This window comes from Aulonocara stuartgranti (genome assembly GCF_965226115.1).
Source record: "Aulonocara stuartgranti genome assembly, chromosome: 5".
Lineage (NCBI taxonomy): Eukaryota > Metazoa > Chordata > Actinopteri > Cichliformes > Cichlidae > Aulonocara > Aulonocara stuartgranti.
Genome location: NC_138943.1, coordinates 26,204,016 through 26,225,503, shown reverse-complemented (window position 1 = coordinate 26,225,503; position 21,488 = coordinate 26,204,016). Strand labels below are relative to the sequence as shown.

Genomic DNA, 21,488 nt, shown 5'->3' with positions numbered 1-21,488 from the left:
GGAGCTAATAAAACTGCAGCTACCAATGGAATTTGTTAGCTCTTTATTCGATTACTTTGTATTGCATTTTATTGTATTACAGATGTTAATGCACATTTTAAAAAAAATCCCACCTGGCAATTTAACCTCACTCTTGCAATAATTAATCTTTTAAACTGAAGTCAAGCATATCATTAAAAACAAATGACGACATGCGTATTTCTGCATACTTGGTCTAAACAGTAACAGCCGTATCCTCAGCTTCAATGCATTGCCACACAGTTTGAGGACAAAAGATGTGCAAGAAAATACAAAAAAATAAACACAACAGTGTCATCACAAAGTGGAACAGCTGCCTGCTCAACTGAAATGTAATTCGCTGTAGGTCTGAGGCACTCTCACTCATGTAGTGTACAAACTGTAATCTGCTTGCTTACTTTATATTTAGACTTGACAAAGTGGTAGTATTCTATTACAGCTTTCCATTCAAGGGGGTTTGCATTCACCCGTGTCAACTTTAACTTAAAAACACTCCATTAACAGTCACTGCAGATCAGGCAATACCTCACGAGCTACATCCAAATGAATGGAAACCACCTCTAAAGTAAAGCATTTTAAACATGTGTTGAATATATATTTGGTTTCTGAGCACATGTAGCTGCAATCTACACCCAAACACTCAAATCCATAAGACATTTTCAGCAGCACACAGTCATAAATTCTCTACAATCTTCTTAGAATAAAGGACAACACATTTAATTTAATGTTTTGGAGGGTTTAGGCATCACACATCTAATAAAGTTCAGTTTTATATCTGTACAGGTTCATAGCTGATGTCTGAGTTGTTGGGCCAATAGCTAAATATTATATTTTTGTGCTGCTGTAACACTGGTACACAGTAACAACAAGTTCAAAACAGTTCAAGGCATATGTTTTCCTGTTGTGGCATATTGATTGTAGTATAATACACAAACAGCAAAATATAACAGACACAGTCAGCAGTGCATTGATTGGGCTCCGCCTTTGAGTGCAGCAGAAGAAGAGAGAGCGGTCTCTTTATGTTTCAGTTTATTCAGTGGCTCATACACAGGCACTCCAGTTAACAAAGGCAACAGTCACTCAAGCCGGGAAAAACCTGGGAATATATGTGCTTGCCTTAGCTTGTGTATGTTTTGTGTGCGGGTTTGGCACTGCGTGTCTACAGTAGTGCATCCAGGTCCAGCTCTGGTAGAGGCTCCTTCCAATAGGAAAAACTACTGTAGTCAGGACAGTCAAGAACAGAGGATGTTCTGCCCTCAGCAGAAAGCAAAGGGAAGAAATGCTCCACCAACTCACTGAGGTGGCTGTACCTGCAAAACATGAAGGATTATAAAAACACAAATGAGAACACCATTAATATTTATATATGGAAGGTGAGGGGTCTAAAAAAAAAATGTCCACATTAAAGATTACAGGCATGTTCTGAAAGCTGTGCTCCTGCGTGGAGAATTATCGTGTTAGTCATTTAAACTTCAATTATAGGTTTAAAAAAATATATAACATCTTAAATTGTTGATATTTCTTTTTTTTTTAAACAAGAGTGCTTAAAATCAGCTGTAATGTAAAATCAGATGTGTACTCCTTGTCATAAGCCAGAGAAATATCATCAGATGCATCATAACTCTAGTTCTTAAGCAGTCCATGGAAGAAGAGAGTATGTACTGAGAAAACTATCACACCGAAAGAGCAAAAAAATTGAAAAATAATTTAAGAAATGCCAAAGGATTTTTAACCACTGGACATCAATCCACAGATGGGTTATAACAACAAACCCAGATCACTGCTATACACAGATGTTTGGTTTTATTTACTTTTTAGCCTGTATTTTTTGTATTTTTAGCCTTGTTCTTTTTAGTTTAAGCTCCTCATCCCCTAAAGAGCATAAACTATGCTTTTTAACTATTGCTTGATTTGTATGGTCTAATAAAACATGTGTAAAGTGTCCTATATCTACACATTTTGTTTCCCTTTTAAAAAGAAAACAGTATTGCTTTTCAGCAATGTAATTTCCCATCACTTGTCTCCTGCATACTTACGAAGACTTGTTGCCTTTAGTCTTCTCCTGGATGAGCTCTCCTTTTGGGTTGACGGTAAATATCCTGGTTTCAGGCACTCCAACCTGCTTATAGGCATATGCATCCTGTAAAGGTCCAGGCAGCAACAGACAGGAGTTTAAGGTTAATCTTCTCTTAACCTCTGCAGCATTTATGTGCCCCAAACTGTGCCATTGGAGCACAAATCAATAATTATAAATCATTATCCAATGTTTTATTCATTTCCACAAGCAACACTTTATTACTATATTTCTCATAATTTAACTCTACATGTGTTGCAATGATATATAAACACAGTCTTGTGCCAGGGGTTAAAATAACTGCCAGACAAACAGCTTAATACCTGGGAAACTTCAAATAAATGGAAAACTTCAAATACACTTGATGGTTCGATGCACAGCTGTGGTAAAAGCAGCCCCGTAGCATTGCTTACATTAGTCCTGTTGCCGAAAGCTGCGTAGAAAGGCTGTCTGTGTGGGCTGAACAAGTCCCTGATGTCACCGAGGCAGGCGACTTTAAAGACCTCCGGCTTCTTCTCAATCACCTCTCTGCACACATGGTTTACAGTTAACTCATTCACTGCCAGCCATTGGCAGTGAATGAGTTAAACCCATTGACTCATTCACTGCCATTGACGGCTATAGACGTCAATGGCAGTGAATGAGTTAAAATACACATCTGTTCAACTGATTGTCCCTTTCGTACATTTTTTGTCTTTGGCAATAGCTGAGCATTGGCAATTTGGCCACTAGGGGTCAGCAGTACATTAAAATACAATTTTATTTTCATTTTTAAACAGCTTCATGCTACATCTCTTTTCTGTTTAACAGTTCAGTACGAATATGTGGTACCTGTGCAGTGCTGAAAAAAGGCTGCTGGGAGCCAGCAGTACGGGGCCCTTGGGCAGGACGGTACCTTTGTCATTGACCCACTGCAGATAGTCTTTGGTAATAGCAGCCATACCTATAGCTCGTGCTGAACAATACAGGAACTTGTAGCCATTTCTGCAAAGAAAGCGACAGTGATATTAATTTTTCACTTGAATGTGGGAACAATTTATCTACAGTGGTTAAAAATGTATTAGACTACAAGGCAATGTAAGGTTCATGTCACAGCTGCCCTATATTAACCTTATTGGTAATCTCCAAAATTATTTTTGTACGTTTCTGTAATGTTTAAACTACAGGTACGATATTAAATATCATAATATTCAATTTAACATACTCGTGTATTTTGTGATAGAGTTTGGCGATGCCTTTGTGCGTCCAGTCTTTTCCAAACTGAGGTAGGATATGACCGAGAGCGTCAGACCTGCAGGAGACCAAAAGAGAAGACTCAAAATGCAAAAGAATGAGGCTGATTAAAAAAAGAAAAACAGACAGATGGAGTCTGCTGTAAATCTTTCTGGGGAATAGTGTATATTAATTTGTGCCCATAGCTGTTTGTTAATCTAAGACACTATAATTTTGCATGAAATCGTGTTTGTTCTTACTTGGTGATGGTGCCGTCTATGTCAGATATGATCACACGATCGTCCCAGTTCCACAGGTAGATAGCAGCCTCACAGCGACAGGTGCCCTGGTATTGTGTGGTCACACTGAACACCACCTTGTTAGCTCCTTCATGCAAGTTTAAATGCTCCTGGGTATGGGGAGGACAGTTAAATACATCCTAACATAAACTGATTGTGATACATAAGAATTTATCGAGGTGCATGAACATTTGTGCAAATTTATCTCCTACTATTTGTTTAGACGTCAGACGTAATGATTTGCGGTACATCTGGCTGATAGACTGAGCCGTGTTGAGGGTTTCTGTTGAAAGACTGGAAGAAATGACAGCTGTTCGCCCAAGGCCCGCTGCCTCATCACTGTCCACATCATCCAATGTCGCTCTGAAGAAACAATATTAAAATGTCGTGTCTAATTTGTTTGGCAATGGACTGTTTGCGAAGAGTTGGAGGCTGTTTTACAGACAACGACCCTTTGACTGCTTTGAGTCTATAAAAATGTTAAAAACTAGAGAACATGTACTGAAGCTTTGGATAGCTGTCAGCCACATCTAACATTTAACAACACAAAGAAAAAGCACTCGTCTTGTTGCTACAGTTTATAGATGGTTCTTTTAAAATTTGTGACTTGAGAATAAAATCTGATACTAGAAAGAGAAGGCCACAGAAGACAAAAACATTTTTTATGCCTAGCACAACAAAGACAACTCTGGAAGATATTTTTGCAACAATGATAGTTACTGTAATTAAAGGTGTCTTACTTTACTGTGGAAGAAACACTTGCCAGTGGTTCCTCTCGCTCCTCCTTTGAGTTTTTCTGCTGGGAAAAACAAAACAAACCAACCAACATTGGCATCATTTTATCCGAGCTGATGTTGGCTGAAAAGGCTGCGTCCTCACAAGATATTATGTTTAATTTCTGCAGGTCCAGTGTGTTTTCTTCTGGGTACACTGTCAAAACCTAATAAATAACGACTGTGATGAGTTCCTGAGCATCTACCTGGCTGCTGTCCATGTCTCTCCTTCTCCAGGAAAACCACCAGCGTCCAGATTTTTTGGGCATCTTGTCTTTCACCAGTCGCTCTATTGTACTCTATGGGGAAAAAAAGACAACAAATATATTCCCCCTGTTGTGATTATCTTTTTATAAATAAAATATAAAAATTGTACCAGAATATAAAGGAAGCTTCTTTAGGTAACATTTTTGTGGTTTAGTTTTAATACAATAAAATACCTTTGGTAGGTTTTTCTGAAAGGACATCATTGACAAAACCATTGGAGCAGCCACTGCCCAGTTGTAATAGCTGTGAGAAAAGAAAGAAAAACAGCTGATGAAGAGTCATGGATATAAACCTGTTGGAGTAATAACATAGTGGTGACTTTAGAAATACATTATTATATACTTTTTAGAATCATACTTGGAGTTTATGCAGATGACAAGACTTGGATCCTCAATGATTCCTGGATTCTTGGCAAAATCCTGATATGTCACAAGGTGCTCCATAAACTTTTCTGAAGTAAGAAGGAATGCAGGAAATACTTTAACTTCAGCGGCAGACACTCTGCAGGCATCAGCAGCAGTTTAACCACACTCACCTTTCGTGATCTTGCTGGTGTTGCCTTCTCGTCCGCAAAGGGACATGCTGACGTCCATGTTGTAGGAGGTGTTATCTGACAGATACTCGGTGCCACTGTCCATTGCCCCACTACCCACTGACTGAGGCGACTGGCTTCCTGAACGGGAGCCCTGCTCTGCCCCGTTCTGAAACGCTCCCTCTCCCTCACTTCAGGAAACACAGGGATTTTAGGTAATTTAACTACACCTAATCAATACTCGAGCACAACTGCTGGATGATTGTATGTTCTTTCAATTTCAAACATTAGTTTATCATTTTCAATGATGAAGATTGGAACAGCGAGCTCAGTTAAAATAACTAAGTAACCTTAATGTGACATCTCACCTTTTGGGGAAATAACGTGCGGCCACCTCCGGGTCCAGCGTGGTCAGATCATCCAGGTAAATATCTGTTGGTCCTAGGTGGTGATTACGTTTACCTGTGACCAGTTGATACATTAACACTGATACACTGTAGACTGAGTACAAAATGAGGATGGAGTAATACGTAAAACAGCAGGAATGCTTAAAGAAAGGCTTCACCTTTTATCTTATCCTGTTGCTCTGCTTTAGAAGATGCTGCCGATGCCTCTGCAGCGGGCAGGCTGACCCCAGTATCTGTCGCTCCTGCTGACCCCTCACTCCCTCTGGGTTCACCGTTCTCTTCCCCTCCCTCAGAGAAAGGATCGATTCCACTGTCACCCTCATTCACAGGAGGGCTACTGCTGTAACTCTGCTCACTTTGGTCAGGTAACGCTCCCTGATGTTGTGCATTAGAGGATTTTGGATTACTTGGACTTGTTTCTAGGTCCGTGTGGTCTTTAATGAGTTGTTTTTGTGCATTGCTTGGTGTGGCCGCTTTGACCACACTACTTTCATTTTCAGGGCTAACTGGGCTAACAACAGTCAGTGTGCTACCTTTGTTAGTAAGGGAATCGGTGCATTTACTGACTGAATTAGAAGACAAGTCTCTGTTGGGCTCCTGTTCCATTGCAGCCTCAGAAGCATGAGGCATATCCATCGATAAGGCACAAGACTTGAAGACGTCACTGGAGGCAGACATGGAAATGTGAGTGTTTTCTTTGGATAAAGCAATGGTTTGCTTGTTGCGCCCGTCTAAATCGAGCGCGTGAGTCAGAGGTTGCGGTTTCACCACAGTGACCCTGCCCACAGTCCCACAGCTAATCACAGGATCGTAGCTCATGTCAAAGGAGTCTTGTCTTTTAATGGCGCGGAAATGAAAATTGTCGGAAGAAGAACCACCCTGTGAATCCACAGCCGTCTTCTCTGGTTGACACAGCTACGAGAGGGAGAGCAGGATAAGAAATATGACACAGGCAGTCAGTAATGACAACACAGGTACGCAGAAGATAGTACACTTTTGCATGTGTAAGCATATGTTGCCCTACCGTGGGAAAGCCTCCCCAGTTCCACTGCATCTGAGGACCAGCTGACTCTTGAGTTTTAACCATGAGTTCAGAGTCGCTCTTAGGAGAAGACGAGCGACTGAAGAACACACTGCAGCAAAGTACAAAGACAGAGGAGAAGGATCATAATTGCAGAGACAGAAAAAAGTGATGATATAACAAGCCACTGATGCAAACAAATGAATATGATTAGTAAGTTAATAGACTTGTCTCACTTTTCTGAAGGTGACTGCTCTCCATCTGAATGTGGATGAGTCTCTCTGGTCTGGGTGGCCCCAGGATCCTCATTTGCCTCCTCAGACAATGAATAGTACACCGATTTACTTGAAAACACACACACACACACACACACGCACGCACGCACGCGCGCACGCACGCACGCACACACACACACACACACGCACACACACACGCACACACACGCACACACGCACACACACACACACACACACACACACTTAACATAAAATACTGTTTCATCTTAAACCATCATTACAGCTCCACTGTTGTTTTAGACAAATATTGGGCTACATTACTCCCTCGGGCCGCTTGCATTGACAGTTCTACTGAAATTCATCATCGCAGCTCTATGGAGTTTCCAGCTGCTTTGTGCTCATTATTTTGTTCTGGCAGGTTTGGTCCTGCACACAATGTTTAAAGATGGATGACACGTTTAAATTCCATATCAGGTTTAACAAAACATGCTAATGTCAAGCAACAATAAAACCTCCTTCAAGCATGCCGTCTTAAACCCACGATTAGAAACTTGCTACACAATGAATAATTGCATTTTTTTAACCTGTTTCGAGAGACAAAATAGAAACTACCAGATGCAGAATGAATCCATAGAGAAGAGAAGTGTTCAACAGTGATTTTGCCTCAAACAGTAAATTAACATTTAAGCTAATATGAGTCATCTTTCAGCTGAAGTTGGAGAAGTCTCTTTACCAAAAGAATCTCAAGGATTAACCTTTATAAGCCATAACCATAAGTTCTAACAGACTCAAATTTATATTTACAAAAAAAGGCATCTTAAAGAGTGAATTCTTCTGAAAGATATACCACATTTTATTTTATTTTTTTCTGATGACTTACCTGAGTTGCAATTTTGTGGCAAGCTCCTCTGAAGGAGTACAGTTTTGTTGAGCATGATCACTTTCTCTCTCATCCGATGAGGAGCTGACCTCTTCTTTGAGGTGAGATTCGGAGCGCATGCGTTTCCGCCGCCGTTTCTTCTTGCGGGAACAGGACCCGGTTAAGGAGGAGCCCTCGGTGGTCTCCTCCATTTCATCTAGGACCTCAAGAGGTATTGGCGAGGTGCACAGATGGGCTGGCACCTGAGACAGAAATAAATAAACAATCGAATAAACTTAAAATGAATATAAAAGACAGCAAACATAAAAAAAACACAACATAATTTGGCGGTCACCTCCATATTTTCATTTTCCTCCACAAAAAAAGCTTCTCCATTGTCACCCAGCTTCATGTGCAGATCCACAGATTCTCCATTTATCTCAATGTCCACCTATAGTCACAGTAAACAACGGGCTCATCACAGGGACAACAGGAAGTCAATCATGCTGAAATTGAAATGACACAAATATTCCAAAACACTAACAATTTTCTCCTTGGAGCGCAGCACGCCGAGCTTGCCGAAGCGGACGTGAAATGGGGAACACTGGAAAGACCCATCGGGCTGTCGCACTACGACGACATCAATCCCTCCTGTGAGGGTGGCGGGGTTGAGGCCGCGGTACAGCTCCTTTACCGTCACAAACACCGTCTCTGCTAGCTGGTTCACAATATTCATGGTTTGGGACTAACAAAAAGGAAAAAACAAAAAGGAAGAAGTGAGAACCAGGGAGACCATGTGTCACATCACACCAAAAAAATAAATAAAAAAGTGTCGACTCTGCAATTTGAATTGTCTGTGGTCTGCACTTTGACCCTTAATTCTTGTTTTGTTTAACATTTTCAGCAGCAAGTATAGCAGGCAAAAGCCAGTACAGTCATACGTCCTATAGGCATTAAAATAATTAAATGACAAAGATAAAATTCATATTCAACCTGTAATATATCATCCATATGCACATATGTTACATTGCTAGCTGATAAAAAACACGTAGTTAAATGTAAGTTAACTGTCGTAATTAACTGGGTAAAGTTTGCCAAGAAATGCCAAGGAGCGAAGACTGATTTTAGAGAAGCGACCGTCTGAGATGGGTTAAAAGGACACTTCCAAACAATTCCTATTCCATCATTCTTCAGTGTGAAAGATTATTCACAAGTGGAAAACAAAGAGAGTTGCCAGTCTTGCCAGAAGTGGGCATCCAAGGAAATCCCCCCAAAGGTCAGATCATGCAATGATCAGAGAAACTAAAAAAAAAACCAATAGCTTCATTTTCATTTTCGCCACTTTCATTTCGGACTCTGCAGGGCTCTGTTAGCATGTTAAATATTAAGATTCATGACAGTACAGTTAGAAAAAGACTAAACAAGTATGAGTTGTTTGGAAGGGTTGCAAGAAGAAAGCCTCTTCTAGGCAAAAACAAACATGGCAGCACAAATTATGTTTGCAAAGTTGTATCTGAACAAGTGACAAAGCTTCTGGAACAATGTCCTTTGGACAGATTAGACCAAAGTGGAGATGTTTGCCTATAATGCACAGCACCATGTTTGGTGAAAACCAAACATAGCATATCAGCACAGACACCCTGACACCAACTGTCAACTGATTTTGGGCTTTCCTTGCAAACAGGATTTGGACACTTGGATTTGGATGACCATGAACTCCTCTGTGTACCAATATATTCCCATGTCAAATGAGCCCGAGCTCACCAAGAAATCTACAACAAAATGAAAAGAATCAATGGTGCAGTCAAAGCACAGAACTCAACCTGATGCTTAGGAGAGCGAAATTATTGCTGTAAAGAGGAGAGGGCCAAAACTTTTTCACAATGACGCGAGAAACTGATAAAGAACAGAAAATGATTACTTCAAGTCACTGGTACTAAACAGGGTTCAGTAAGCTACTGGATCATGGTGCATACGTAGCTTTACACACACTGCTTCTGCACTGCTGAATAAATAATGACACTGTGTTATATTTTATGTTTTGTTGTTGTTTATCTGAGGATGTATTTACCTCATTTTAAGCCCCAATAAAGACTTATATATTTCCCAAACCTTAGAACTGAAAGAGGGTTTACTTTCTTTTTATCATGACTGTAAGCAAATATCACGGTAACATTTCTATGTGTAGTCATGATGGTCACAAGTAAAAACCCATTATACGTGATTTAACAGGTTCTAACATATTTGAAAACAACAGGAAAGGAATCCAAACTTTGTCAAGATCTACTTAAACAGCTCTGACTTCGTTTCTGCCTCCATCAACATCGCTGTTTTGGGAAATTGGCTTCTGTGGGATCTGTAAACAGGACTTCTACCTGAATTGGTCTTACAAGCCCTAGTGATGTTAATACAGTACATCTTCAAAGAAAGACATCAAAGCCTGTTGACGTCTTTTTCCCCCTCGTTTTAATAGGTAATCCCTGAAGTGCCGTATTTGATCCTGTGGCAAAGTAATAACGTAATAAAACAAAGGGCAAAAGTCGCACTTGGGGAAAAAAAACTAAAGAAAATGCCTAGAGTTATCTAAGTTAATACAGCTTGTGATGCTTTAAATGTTAACTTAAAGTAAGAGAAATGGTCGAGATGTGTGAGGATCCATCCATAATATTATCAAAAATCCCCCCAAACAGACTTTTCTATGATTTTAACACTAAGAAGCGAAAAAATAACAGACAAAAAAATCAACAGAACACCTATTTATCATGTAGCAAACCGCTACACCTGTCTATTACCCATCTAAATTTCACATTATGCTAATCTCATGTCTTACCCACAGAGAAGGATGCAGACGGCCCCTCAACACCAGGCTGTGTTTCCCGGATCTCCTGTCTGCCATACGGCACCGCAAGAATCACTTTTCCAACAGCAGAAACTAAGAAACTTTGTTAAGACACTTTACCTCCATGTCCACCTGAGCAACCTGTCAGCTATGATCCCCCAGAGTGCTCGCCTTTCTCTTGAGGTCGCTAACCGCCCCACATTTGTCAGGCTACATTATTTTAACTGTGCAGCTACAAAAGTGTGAACAGTCGATTAGAACTAGCTAAGTGGAATCAGAACCTCCGCTTCTACCACTAATCATCAGCGATGACAGCAATCAAGTCCTCTCAGTTCTGAAGTTGAAAGCAAAAATATGGCAATCTGTGAGAGAGTCCCAGTATATTCACTCACACTATTGCTTCCTCTATCTTATACAATTTTCACAAGCGCACACTAAAACACACACACTGAATTCATACTTCCCCACTAGCTGTGCACATGACAGCCAGACCAGCACTTTCTAAAAGGGTCGGACAGGCTATTCACAGACGCGTGGCATAAAACCGCTCACGCGCGTGAACTGCTCGGCCACACAGTTTCTGGGAATGACCACAGCTCTCTGGCCCATCAGAGATGAGGGCACTCTCCAGCAGCCATGCTCTGACAGCACTGGAAAGCCCTTCACAATCCTAGCTCACTTTGGAAGAACTCAAGCAAACGACTTGCAAATCTGAATGGAAAACCCTGCCTGTTCTCCCTATGGAGGGAAAGAGGTAGGCCTAAGGGAAAAAAGATGACTCTCCACCGTATGAGAATGTGTTCTAATATGTGCTACGCCCATCTTTGCACATTTTGTTTTCTGGAGGGTAGGTTTTGTACAAGTTAATATCTCAAAACTGAAACTGCCATCACATAGTGAGGAAAAAGGTTAAAGGTGCTATACATGGGTCAAATACCTGATCTGCAATTCACAGTGCTTCTTATTCATTCACAAGCTTCCTATACTCATCCCTTACGTGAAAGACTGTATATTTCAAAGAATCACTGTCGTTAATGCCTAATTACTGAGGAATAACTTACCTTTAAGTAAATGTCATCTATCATCACGACCACTGATTCCATTCACAGAAACTGTCATCAGTTCATAAAACCCCATGGTTAGTTTAATGTCTTAGTTTGTTTGTCCATCAGTCCAAAAATGCAGATTACTTACTTTAAAGTCAACAAATTCTCACACTTGCAAAACCACAGCCGTTCACAAATGATTTCATCAGTTTTCCATCAGTTTGTTCTTTCTTTTGCTTTTACTGACCTTTGCTACCTCTAAGGCGCAGACATCGAAGTTGCCTCACCCTATCGCACATTAGCCTAACACATGTGTCATCTTTTCTATTCAGCGTTGCATAAAAAAATGCTGTGAAAGATCCATTACGTCAGATTTTATGATTGCATAATATTAGCACCATCCGAGATTCGCTCAAATCAGTCACCCACGGGGAACATTAACATATTACGCAAATAGTTGAATGCTTTCGACCGCGAGTTACTTTTGTAAACCAACAAACGATTTTAAAGTTTGTATTACTGACTTGTGTATATATTTAGTTAGATGGAGGTACACCCCTAAGTCAAACAACTTCCGCAAAGGTGTCTGGTACAGTCCAGCCAATAGCCACTCAAACTATTGAGAAAACACGTTTCCTCACACTTCAAACGCGCTAAAAATAAAAGGACCTTACACGTACTCTTAGCCTTACTGTGAAGTACTTCACCCACCTTCACTTAACTTGACCGGGAATTTAGCGCTGAACCATCTTCAGGACTTATCTTGTGAAGCGATGTGTCTCAGTTTCACAGCACAAAACAGTTTTACAAACTCACTAAATAACTCTGCTCCACTGGCTGTTTGACATCTTCTTTGACAGCTACGTGTATTACAGAGGCTTCATTCCTTCTCACTTCTTTAGAAGTAAGGTTTTAAAGGCAGTAGCTTACCCTTCGTGTTGCCTTTTAGATTGACAAGCCATCCATCCATCCTTCTTCCTGCACAAGTGCGCCTGCGCATGCACGACCCCAAGCCAACAAACAGCCAATGAGAAAGCTGGAAAAGAAAACATGACCCGCCTCCAATTTTGAATAGTAAACAAAGGCATCAGCGTTGGATGTATTCACTGGGGATTTCAGTTGTCAGTGTAATAATAAATGAACATTTATTGTATGTACAGTAATTTATCAAAGCGATGGAATCTGTAAATAGTCTTTTGTTATCTTGCTGCTTAATGGCAAACGTTGATTTTAGATATTGATTGACAAAAACTCGAAAATCAGTCTCACAAAGTGTCAAAGCCTTGGAAACTGCACAAATTTTGACCCGAATCCATTATGAAATGTTACGTTTATATAGTTAGTGATAATAAATCATCTGAGCAGTTGCAGGAAAAGGTCTAAAGCTATGTAGCCTAAATACTTCTCTTAAGGTTCACATAACTGCTACTTTCCTGAAGTTAAGGACCTGAAAAGTACAGGATTGAAAAGATTATGCCGGTAATATGTTTATATATATATATATAGATAGATATACATATTTTTAAGCATATGCTGGGGATAATTTCCAACCCTCTACCGATAAGCAGCTAAGAAAAAGGACAGATGACTGTTTCAAAAGTTATATTTTAAGATAAACTACAATTAATTAATTAACTTTAATGTTTGTTATTGACATCTTCATAAATGTACAATGTGAATCAACACAATTCATACGTGGCTTTTTAACATTTCAGAGATCATGACTAGACTGGTCCAGCAGAGGACATCGATGGACCTGCACTGAGATTCATTAACCTGCCTCACTTTGCCTGAAATCATTCATATCTTCAAGCTTTACAATGATCAGTCTGTAATTTTTATCCTAAATACAGAAGTTAATACCTTATATACACAGATTAAAACTTAAAAGATTACAAAAACAAATGAAAGTAGATTATGTTATGTTGATAAATTCCCCAAAGTAGATAATACATGTAAATGCAGAATATTGTTATTTTAGTAACACTTGGTAGCACTACCCTACTAAGCCCCTTTTTGTATTATATTCCACTTTTTAAATAGCATTCTATTGTATTATATTTTGATTATTACTTTAATTTACTTTGGTTTTCTGAGCCCTTTAATTTTGTGTAATTTATAGATTATTGAACTATTTTGTTTGAGTTGTTTTGTAATTTATGGAGCTATTCTACTTCATTTTAAGTTTGGTTGTGCTTAATATTTTGTCTGCTGTTACTTTTATATTAGCCAATCTGATTGTATCACAGAACTTCATTTTCACTGCAACAACACTGAAAGGACAAACAATCCTTTAAAACTTTGAAATGTTAAACCCACATTAATCGAAAAAGCATAAAAATATAATGCATTATGCAACACCAAACAAGAAACAATAAGATGTTACACACAGACAAAATATATTTCTCTGACAACAACCTGATAGAAACTGACAAAAAGTGAGGAAAAGGGGTTGTCAGACTAGTCTTCATAGCAAGCATTGTTCATGGACAGGATGGGTAGGCGACCACAAAACAGACGTTGCCTTAATGACATCATTCAAGGTGTTTCTTTTGCAGTCAGGCCTCTGTGGTGACCAGCCACACTGCCTATTTAAGGAAACCCACGGTCTTGCGAAAGAAACACTCCTTTCCCAAACGGCTCTGCAACTGCTCACAACTCTCTTTCCTTGTGCTTCCACCGCTCCACCATGCAGAGCCTCTAAATGTTTAGGCCCTTTTCTCTAAATAAGGCAGCCTTATCGTAGTTCCTGTCATTTCTCCCTTTTCCCCCAAACATCCCGAGCAGCGTCTGTGGCAGTAGCAAGCTGTAGCCTGTGCATTCTTTTGCCTTGTATGGAGAAATGGCCTGGCCTGGGATGTCTTTGTGCAGGACAGGCCAGTCTCTCCATTGGCTCGGATAGAAAGGGGAGGGACCCACTGGGAGTCTGACTCTTTGAGCAAACTTTTCAGTGCCTGCTTCTCTTCCCACTGCTGTTTCGGGGCCAGACAAAAGGAGTTTGAAGTACTCCCAAACATTTCTACTTGAAGGAAAGGTGAGAATAAAAGCTGTTTTTAAGCCTGGATTGAACAAATAGACAATACATAGCTTTAGAGCTGTTGTTTGGTGGGCCACAAGTGAATTTGATGTGTAGATTTTTGGGTACAATGCTCATCTGTCAGTGGCGAGGGTGAAAGTGAGGATACAGTTACAGGGAGCTGCTGAAATGGGAAACAAGGAAGGAGCAGTAGGAAATTTTCATCCCTTGATAAAGACAGGGAGAAACTTGAAGATGTTATTTATCTCAGAGTCTGAATTTGTGCATAAACTGTATGGATGTGTGCTTACTTCCATGTCATCACCAAGGCACATTAAACAGGGGAATTTCTGAATGCAGCTGACCCGTTTAGAGCCGTGTCATTCACACTGTCTTACACACACACTCCTCTGATGATGTCTTTTTATAGGCGATGAGATTTCTCTTCACTCTGTTTGCTTTTGGAATTCCTGACCGTTGGCCTCTTGGTCTGCGCTTCAGTAATATTGACCTGCACGACCTGATGTAAGGCTGTGGGATGACAGCCTGAATGTTTGATGATAGCAGAGTGTGAGCGTGGGTGTCTGTCCTCGTTGGCCAGAGGGACAGAGAAGCTTTGTCACTCCTCGGTGGATAAAAGGGTCCATGGAGGAGCCGAGGCAGCCGGAGAACAAATACAATTGTTAACACAAGCTGAGCTGAGGCACGTCAGCCAAACGCTTACGTTGCTGTCAAAAATACTTGTATTTTCAGCTTCTTTATGAATCATTGTTGATTCACTCTGTGGAGAATGCGGGAGTTTTTAGCTGTTGCTACAGCACCAGATACAGAGGGACTTGAAACCAGGTTATGTCTTATTGCAGCTTAAAAATGTGAGCTATGACATAATCTCACTCTCACAGAGTCTGTCAGAAGTTTACATGGATCTCATTTCAAAGCGATATCGATGTAGAGATACATACCAGTGAGCCTCTCTCATTACACTGCAAGAATTCTATCAGTGAGGCCAAACAAGACTCCACAATACAGATAACTAATTTCCACTACATACCTCACATTGGACTGTTTACGCTTGAGCCACTTCATTTGAGACTTAAGCAAAGTGTCTGCATAATCCAAGCGTTTTGTGTTGTGTGAGGACTTTACCATCTAGGCAGGAGGGAGACGCTGTAATCAGGCGGAGGAATTCCTCTGTTCCTGAAACCATCAAGTAGAGCTATACACTGTTTTGTTTCCAGCTTCCTCAACGACTGAGAGATGGAGAATGGGAAGGCTTTGGGCCAATTGCACACCTTCCAGATTGCTTCATTTTTCTGGCACACAATGGGACTGAACCAGCCAAACAGTAGCCAAATGAAAGGAAGGATTAATCCAACATGTGTCTGTGATGAAAGAGGGAATGAGAGTGTGTGTGTCTCTGCTTCACTTGGCACACAGTTGTATAAACACCCTTCCTGTACCATTTTTAGCGGGAACCCAAGCATGCAGATCCATATCTGGATTTTTATGTCTTTATGTAAATGTTAGCCATTTGGAAACTTGGGGCAGAGCCTAGGTCGGACATCCTGATTTGCATTGGCAATAAAAATTCAAATTCTATCACAGTGCATTCATCTGTATAGAAATCAACACAAGAAGAACCTTTTTATATTTAGTTTTAAAAAGATAAAGGACCAGTTAGATAGGCAAACCTGTCTTCACATGCTTTTCGGTGAAGCCTTTTATGAATCATGCTGGCAAAATGCACAGGAGACGCAGAAATTTAAGACTAGCCCAGCCCTTTAAATACGATGACACTGTTACAGAGGCATTACCTTTTGTGAAAATGGAGCAGTGAAGAATGCACGTAGCCATTAAAGCATGCAATTAAATAAAGGGATTATAGTTCATTTTGTCTCAAAAACAAAAAACCAAACAAACACTGAATTGTGTTCACCTTTTCTGCACAGAGTTGTTAAGTACACACATTTAAACCAATGCTAAAGCAGTTTGGCCAACTTATCGACAGATTCATGTGAGGAGAAACTAAAAAAAGCTTTTCATATTATCTGAGCAGTTAAACAAAACTTGCTGTCTGCTGTGGAAATATGCACAGCCTACTGTATTTTTTTATTTATTTATTTTTGATGACTGAGAGCCGATATAGAGAACCAGCACATGCTGAAAGAACAAACAGTGTGTCTGTGCGTTGCTGATTGACCGTTACTGTACTGCTTTTCTATTTTCGTAATCATTATTAGGTAGCATTTCTTGACACAAGATGTATTAGTCAGTGTTTGGGAAGTTTATTCTAGTATGATGTCTAGAACAGAAGAGTTGAAAATAAACAGAAATGCTCCCTTGCTATTGTTCTAATCACTCTAATAGAATCACATGACGCTGATGAAGAAAAGACGCGATGCTACATTCTGTCTGTTTTCTCAGGCTGCACAAGTAGCAATGAGCTGTCACTGACTCACTCTTGTATTTCACATCCTGTGATGAAACGTGTCTAATCTTATGGGAGCAGTCTCTTCCAGGGTGGCAATGGTCTGATCTATAAGGCACAAGTCACCAAAAGGTTTGATGGATATAAAAATTATGTAAATTATAGGCACATTATGTGGAGTTTGACACCATTATCCACATCATCATTAAACCATAAGAGAATTGGCATTATGTACATTAGGTGGTGTGTGTGGGGGTTGGTTTGTCATTTCTTTTCCTTTCTTTTTTTTCAGCTTGCCCCCATGCTGGTAAATTTCTTTCTCTCACTTCCCCTAGAGAGGGAATCGCAGTCTCGCTAAATGTCAGGTGCTGAGATGAGTGTGAAAATGACATGTCTTCACAGTACAAGCAGCAGCTAACTCAATCTCCTTCCAGAATTAAACCTGCCACTCGTGTCAGGGTCTGCAGGGATTTTCCATTTGTCTGCGCATGTGAGTGTGTTCAATTGTTTGATTGTGTTGGAGCCAACGTGCAATAGGATGCGGAGAATAGAGGGACAGGCAGGTTTGTGCAGGAAAAGAGTAGATAAATGTGGTCGAGTCCCAAAGAAGTACGACATCTTGAGCTGGGTAACTAAGGTGATGTTACTACCGCGTGTCATTAATTCACAATTCATTCGCTGTGAAAAAAAAAAGACTGCTCTCTCTTTGTATAATGTCTTTGGGGGTTACAACGCTTTTATCTAATTTACGAATATGTGCACAGGTCCAGATCCAGACGCCACCATGTCGAGCAAACGTGCCAAGGGAAAGACCACCAAGAAGCGCCCGCAGAGAGCCACCTCCAATGTCTTTGCTATGTTTGATCAGTCTCAGATTCAGGAGTTTAAAGAGGCGTTCAACATGATCGACCAGAACAGAGATGGTTTCATCGACAAGGAAGATCTGCATGACATGTTGGCCTCTCTGGGTAAACAGTGTTACATTTATAGACGTGACAAAATATATACTACTAAACAGGTCACATTTTACTTGTAAGAGGAACTTCCCTTAGGAATTGAGGGCATTGTTTTTTCCACATTATAAAACTGGAGGATTAGCAAAACTGCAGTTCTGGTGATTGCCAGAGATGATGGTGATGATGGTGATGATGTTGTCAGGGTTATTTCTGTTTTCCAAGTTTAGGCAGGGAGATCAGAAAGAGAGTGAAAAATTAGGGAATCAGAAAAATGTTTTCCAAGTGTGTGGAAGTTCAGCGCCAAAGTACTGGAACAGCCCTTTTAATACATATATATTAAGATATAAGACTGAGGCTTTAGCTAGTCAAATGTGCCTTTTTAATTAAAAAATAAATATGTTAAATAATCCCAAAATGAAGTGTAACATAGTAACTGTAACAGAGATCAAATACTTAAAACTGGTTCTAAATGCATTAGTTCTGACACAGTTTTGGTTACTGCAGTGTGATCGAGTCCAGTGCTTCGTCAAAAGAAATCAAATAGTAGCTGCACACTTTGCACTGCAGTACAGAACCAGTGCAAATGAGATGCATGGTAATCTGGGATCAGTCCATACTCTGTTAAGTTTAATAAGAAGTGCAAGTATGACAAGGTTGCCAACTGTACTATATTCAGAGATGGGCAGTAACGCGTTACTGTAATCCGATTACTTTTTTCAAGTAACGAGTAAAGTAAGGGATTACTATTGCAAAAACGGTAATTAGATTACCGTTACTTTCCCGTAGGAACGCTGCGTTACTGCGTTACTAAAACCGTGAATCTTTTTGCGAGAATGTCTCATGACAGTGACGTAAGCGAGTGCGACGTTCGTGGCAACAGCTGTGTGCAGATCAACAATGGATCAAATATCAAGTGCAGGAGAGAGTATGAGCGTGGAAGTACTGACCTTACTTTGAGTTTGATTCCATAAAAAGTGACAAAAACATTAGTGTCCATCGTGCGTGGGAAGAAAACTTCTTTTTACAGCGAAAAAAACCCCTAAACTTCCAAGCAAGCACCGAGTGCGCTATGACGTAATGGGAAACTCACAGAGAAACTCGCGGATTCTTCCACTGACCGCTGCGGCACACCTGCACCAGGGTAAACCTCCGCCTACCGCACTCCTGCTTTACAGGTGAAAATAGAGCAAAAGGACCGCTAGTCTTTGACTTTATTTATTTACTGCTGTGTTTTACTTGCATCTATTTGAAAGACTGAGTGTAAACACAAAAAATATTTTATTTTATGTGCCGGAATGTGCAGAAAATAGATTTAAATGTTAAACTAATTTATTCAAGTCAGAGAATGTTGCATATAATTAAATGTTTTCTTGATGCATGAAGTTAAATACGGAGCCCCGCAGGGGACATGGGAGAAAAAAAAATTAAGACGGACTTTTGCGAGATCCCGAGTTAGTTTTGCGAGATCTCGCAAAACTTTTAGCCGCATTCTTCGGATGGCGGCTCGAAGCCGACCGGGAGGTTGAGGCACGATGTGCCGGGAAAGCGGTGTTCCTCCCGGCTGTAGTAGGTCTCGACCTCCCGTTAAATTTTAAAAAGAGACTTTTCCATTTGATTACATTTTATATGATGGATTATGTAGAAAAAGTAGAATTGGGCTGAAAGATCTATCGCTTTATCACCTATTCAGGTTGTAAATTGTGTTTTTAAAAAGTAACTAAGTAATTAATTACTTTTGAAAATAAGTAATCAGTAAAGTAACGGGATTACTTGTTTGGGGAAGTAATCAGTAATTAGTTACTGATTACTTTTTTCAAGTAACTTGACCAACACTGACTATATTAAAGACACTTTTGCGATTTTAGTCAATATACTTGTTAAATAGGATTTGCAACAGAAAGGAGATTCACATGGCTGAAAGTTGAATCAAATAATATACAGAAAACGTTGATTTTTAGAGGGGTGTTGAGGTGGAAGTCATTACCACTTCAAATTGTACATAAGAGTACGAAAGAATACTTGAAATATTTATTAAAACAGGATTACCAAAAGCAGGAAAATGTGCAATTAAAATGGATCTTGGGTTGAGTATGTAAGGACCACAACAAGAATAGCAAAGACCTGTGATTCCAGGTAAACTAACTATAAATGACACTTAAATGTTCATCCACACTTGCTGGTTTGGGCCGATTATTTCTTATTATCAGACAACAAGATGTTAATTCCTAGATGAGCGATGGATGCATGTGACGATATTCTTCCTCAGGTAAGAACCCTTCTGATGAATATCTGGAGGGGATGATGAGCGAAGCACCAGGGCCCATTAACTTCACCATGTTCCTTACCATGTTTGGAGAGAGGCTCAATGGAACAGACCCCGAGGATGTCATCCGCAATGCCTTTGCCTGCTTTGATGAGGAGGGATCTGGTGGGTCAATACGCATCTTGTACACACACGCACAAATCCCGTTTCACTCTGCCAGGGCTCGGATCATTAACTCCCCTCTCAATTCTCCACGTCCAAGGTGTGATCCACGAGGACCATTTGAGAGAGCTGCTGACCACCATGGGTGACCGCTTCACAGATGAAGAAGTGGACGAGCTATTTCGGGAGGCTCCCATCGACAAGAAGGGCAACTTCAACTATGCAGAGTTCACCCGCATCCTCAAACATGGCGCCAAAGACAAGGATGACGAGTAGAGGGAGAAAATGACTGCCTCTGGCCTCCCCCCTGCACACATGCTGCACCACAAATCCATCTGTAGCTCCTGTCTTTGTCAATCTTGCAGATTTGAAAGGAATTCATGTAGGACTGAAGTATATCTTTTATAAAATGGCAGAAATAAATTATTGTACATTTAAATACCTACATGTTTAACAAGGGTGGCATGTCTGAAGTAATTTGAGATCCACTTTTTTGTTTTTTACATTTAAACATCATTCCAGATGTTGCACCTGTCTTCATCCATATTGACTGCAGTTTTTCTGGCCTTTGTAGACAACATGATTGGATTTTGGAGATGCATTAAGCAGATCTGTGTATTTGTGCAGAGGCCATTTGACGTACTTCATACAATACCAGCCATGTTTACCTCTTCCTGCCAGTTAGCTACCACACCTGCGCAACTTGTCTCCTTTTCTGTCTAATATATATCCTTGTATGATGAAAACAGATTAAAGAAAAAAAAAACCTGACCTTTCATCATTTTTATTCGGTTTAGACAATCAAATGTGGTGCAAATATTTCCTGTAGTTGAAATGGTCACTAGGAATGGCAGTCAAAAGTGAGATCATCCTCCCGTCAGCTGGTTGTGTGTATTTGTTAAAGGATCGGGTATGTCTGTGTTGTTGAAGGAATTCAGTTTCGAAATTTCTCAGGCAAATAAAGTCAGTGGAGAGTGTGTTCGGCGTATTTTTAAAATATTGCACCATGCCTGCATTCAAACATTTCTAGCATTTCATGACAGCGCTTTTCCTACAAAGCTGCAGTACAGTATTGTGCTT

The 21,488-nt window shown here is 40.2% G+C and overlaps 2 protein-coding genes across 9 annotated transcripts; one reads left to right on the top strand and one right to left on the bottom strand.

The window, feature by feature from the left end:
• Positions 1-26: 26 nt before the first annotated feature.
• Positions 27-20,243, bottom strand: LOC309706381 (phosphatidate phosphatase LPIN2). Of its 8 annotated transcripts, none has more exons than XM_082532860.1 (20): positions 18,931-20,243; positions 8,243-8,443; positions 8,054-8,149; positions 7,720-7,961; positions 6,840-6,947; positions 6,607-6,715; positions 5,741-6,497; positions 5,544-5,637; positions 5,179-5,366; positions 5,001-5,094; positions 4,817-4,886; positions 4,583-4,675; positions 4,344-4,402; positions 3,816-3,966; positions 3,565-3,713; positions 3,297-3,383; positions 2,924-3,076; positions 2,506-2,620; positions 2,055-2,158; positions 27-1,328 (listed from the first exon to the last, which is right to left on the bottom strand). In XM_082532860.1, the coding sequence occupies exons 2-20, from the start codon at positions 8,432-8,434 to the stop codon at positions 1,178-1,180; spliced, it is 3,012 nt and encodes a 1,003-aa protein (XP_082388986.1). In that variant the 5' UTR covers positions 8,435-8,443; positions 18,931-20,243; the 3' UTR covers positions 27-1,177. The 8 variants fall into 8 exon arrangements, with proteins under 8 accessions (XP_082388986.1, XP_082388984.1, XP_082388983.1 ...); XM_082532858.1 differs by lacking the exon at positions 18,931-20,243 and adding an exon at positions 12,514-12,619; XM_082532857.1 differs by lacking the exon at positions 18,931-20,243 and adding an exon at positions 12,295-12,555.
• myl9b (myosin, light chain 9b, regulatory) lies at positions 14,489-21,385 on the top strand. Its single transcript, XM_082532865.1, has 4 exons — positions 14,489-14,617; positions 17,792-17,995; positions 20,250-20,411; positions 20,509-21,385. The coding sequence occupies exons 2-4, from the start codon at positions 17,812-17,814 to the stop codon at positions 20,682-20,684; spliced, it is 522 nt and encodes a 173-aa protein (XP_082388991.1). The 5' UTR covers positions 14,489-14,617; positions 17,792-17,811; the 3' UTR covers positions 20,685-21,385.
• Positions 21,386-21,488: the final 103 nt, after the last annotated feature.

What these genes read in the sequence shown, in the direction of transcription:
- LOC309706381 (XM_082532854.1), bottom strand. Translation starts at nt 10,594, where the DNA reads ATGGCAGACAGGAGATCCGGGAAACACAGCCTGGTGTTGAGGGGCCGT. An exon ending in GAGACATGGACAGCAGCCAG is followed by an intron (nt 4,403 to 4,582) that starts GTAGATGCTCAG and finishes TGTTTTTCCCAG; the next exon opens with CAGAAAAACTCAAAGGAGGA. An exon ending in GTCTGACGTCTAAACAAATA is followed by an intron (nt 3,714 to 3,815) that starts GTAGGAGATAAA and finishes CCCCATACCCAG; the next exon opens with GAGCATTTAAACTTGCATGA.
- myl9b (XM_082532865.1), top strand. Translation starts at nt 17,812, where the DNA reads ATGTCGAGCAAACGTGCCAAGGGAAAGACCACCAAGAAGCGCCCGCAG. An exon ending in TGACATGTTGGCCTCTCTGG is followed by an intron (nt 17,996 to 20,249) that starts GTAAACAGTGTT and finishes ATTCTTCCTCAG; the next exon opens with GTAAGAACCCTTCTGATGAA. An exon ending in CTTTGATGAGGAGGGATCTG is followed by an intron (nt 20,412 to 20,508) that starts GTGGGTCAATAC and finishes TCCACGTCCAAG; the next exon opens with GTGTGATCCACGAGGACCAT.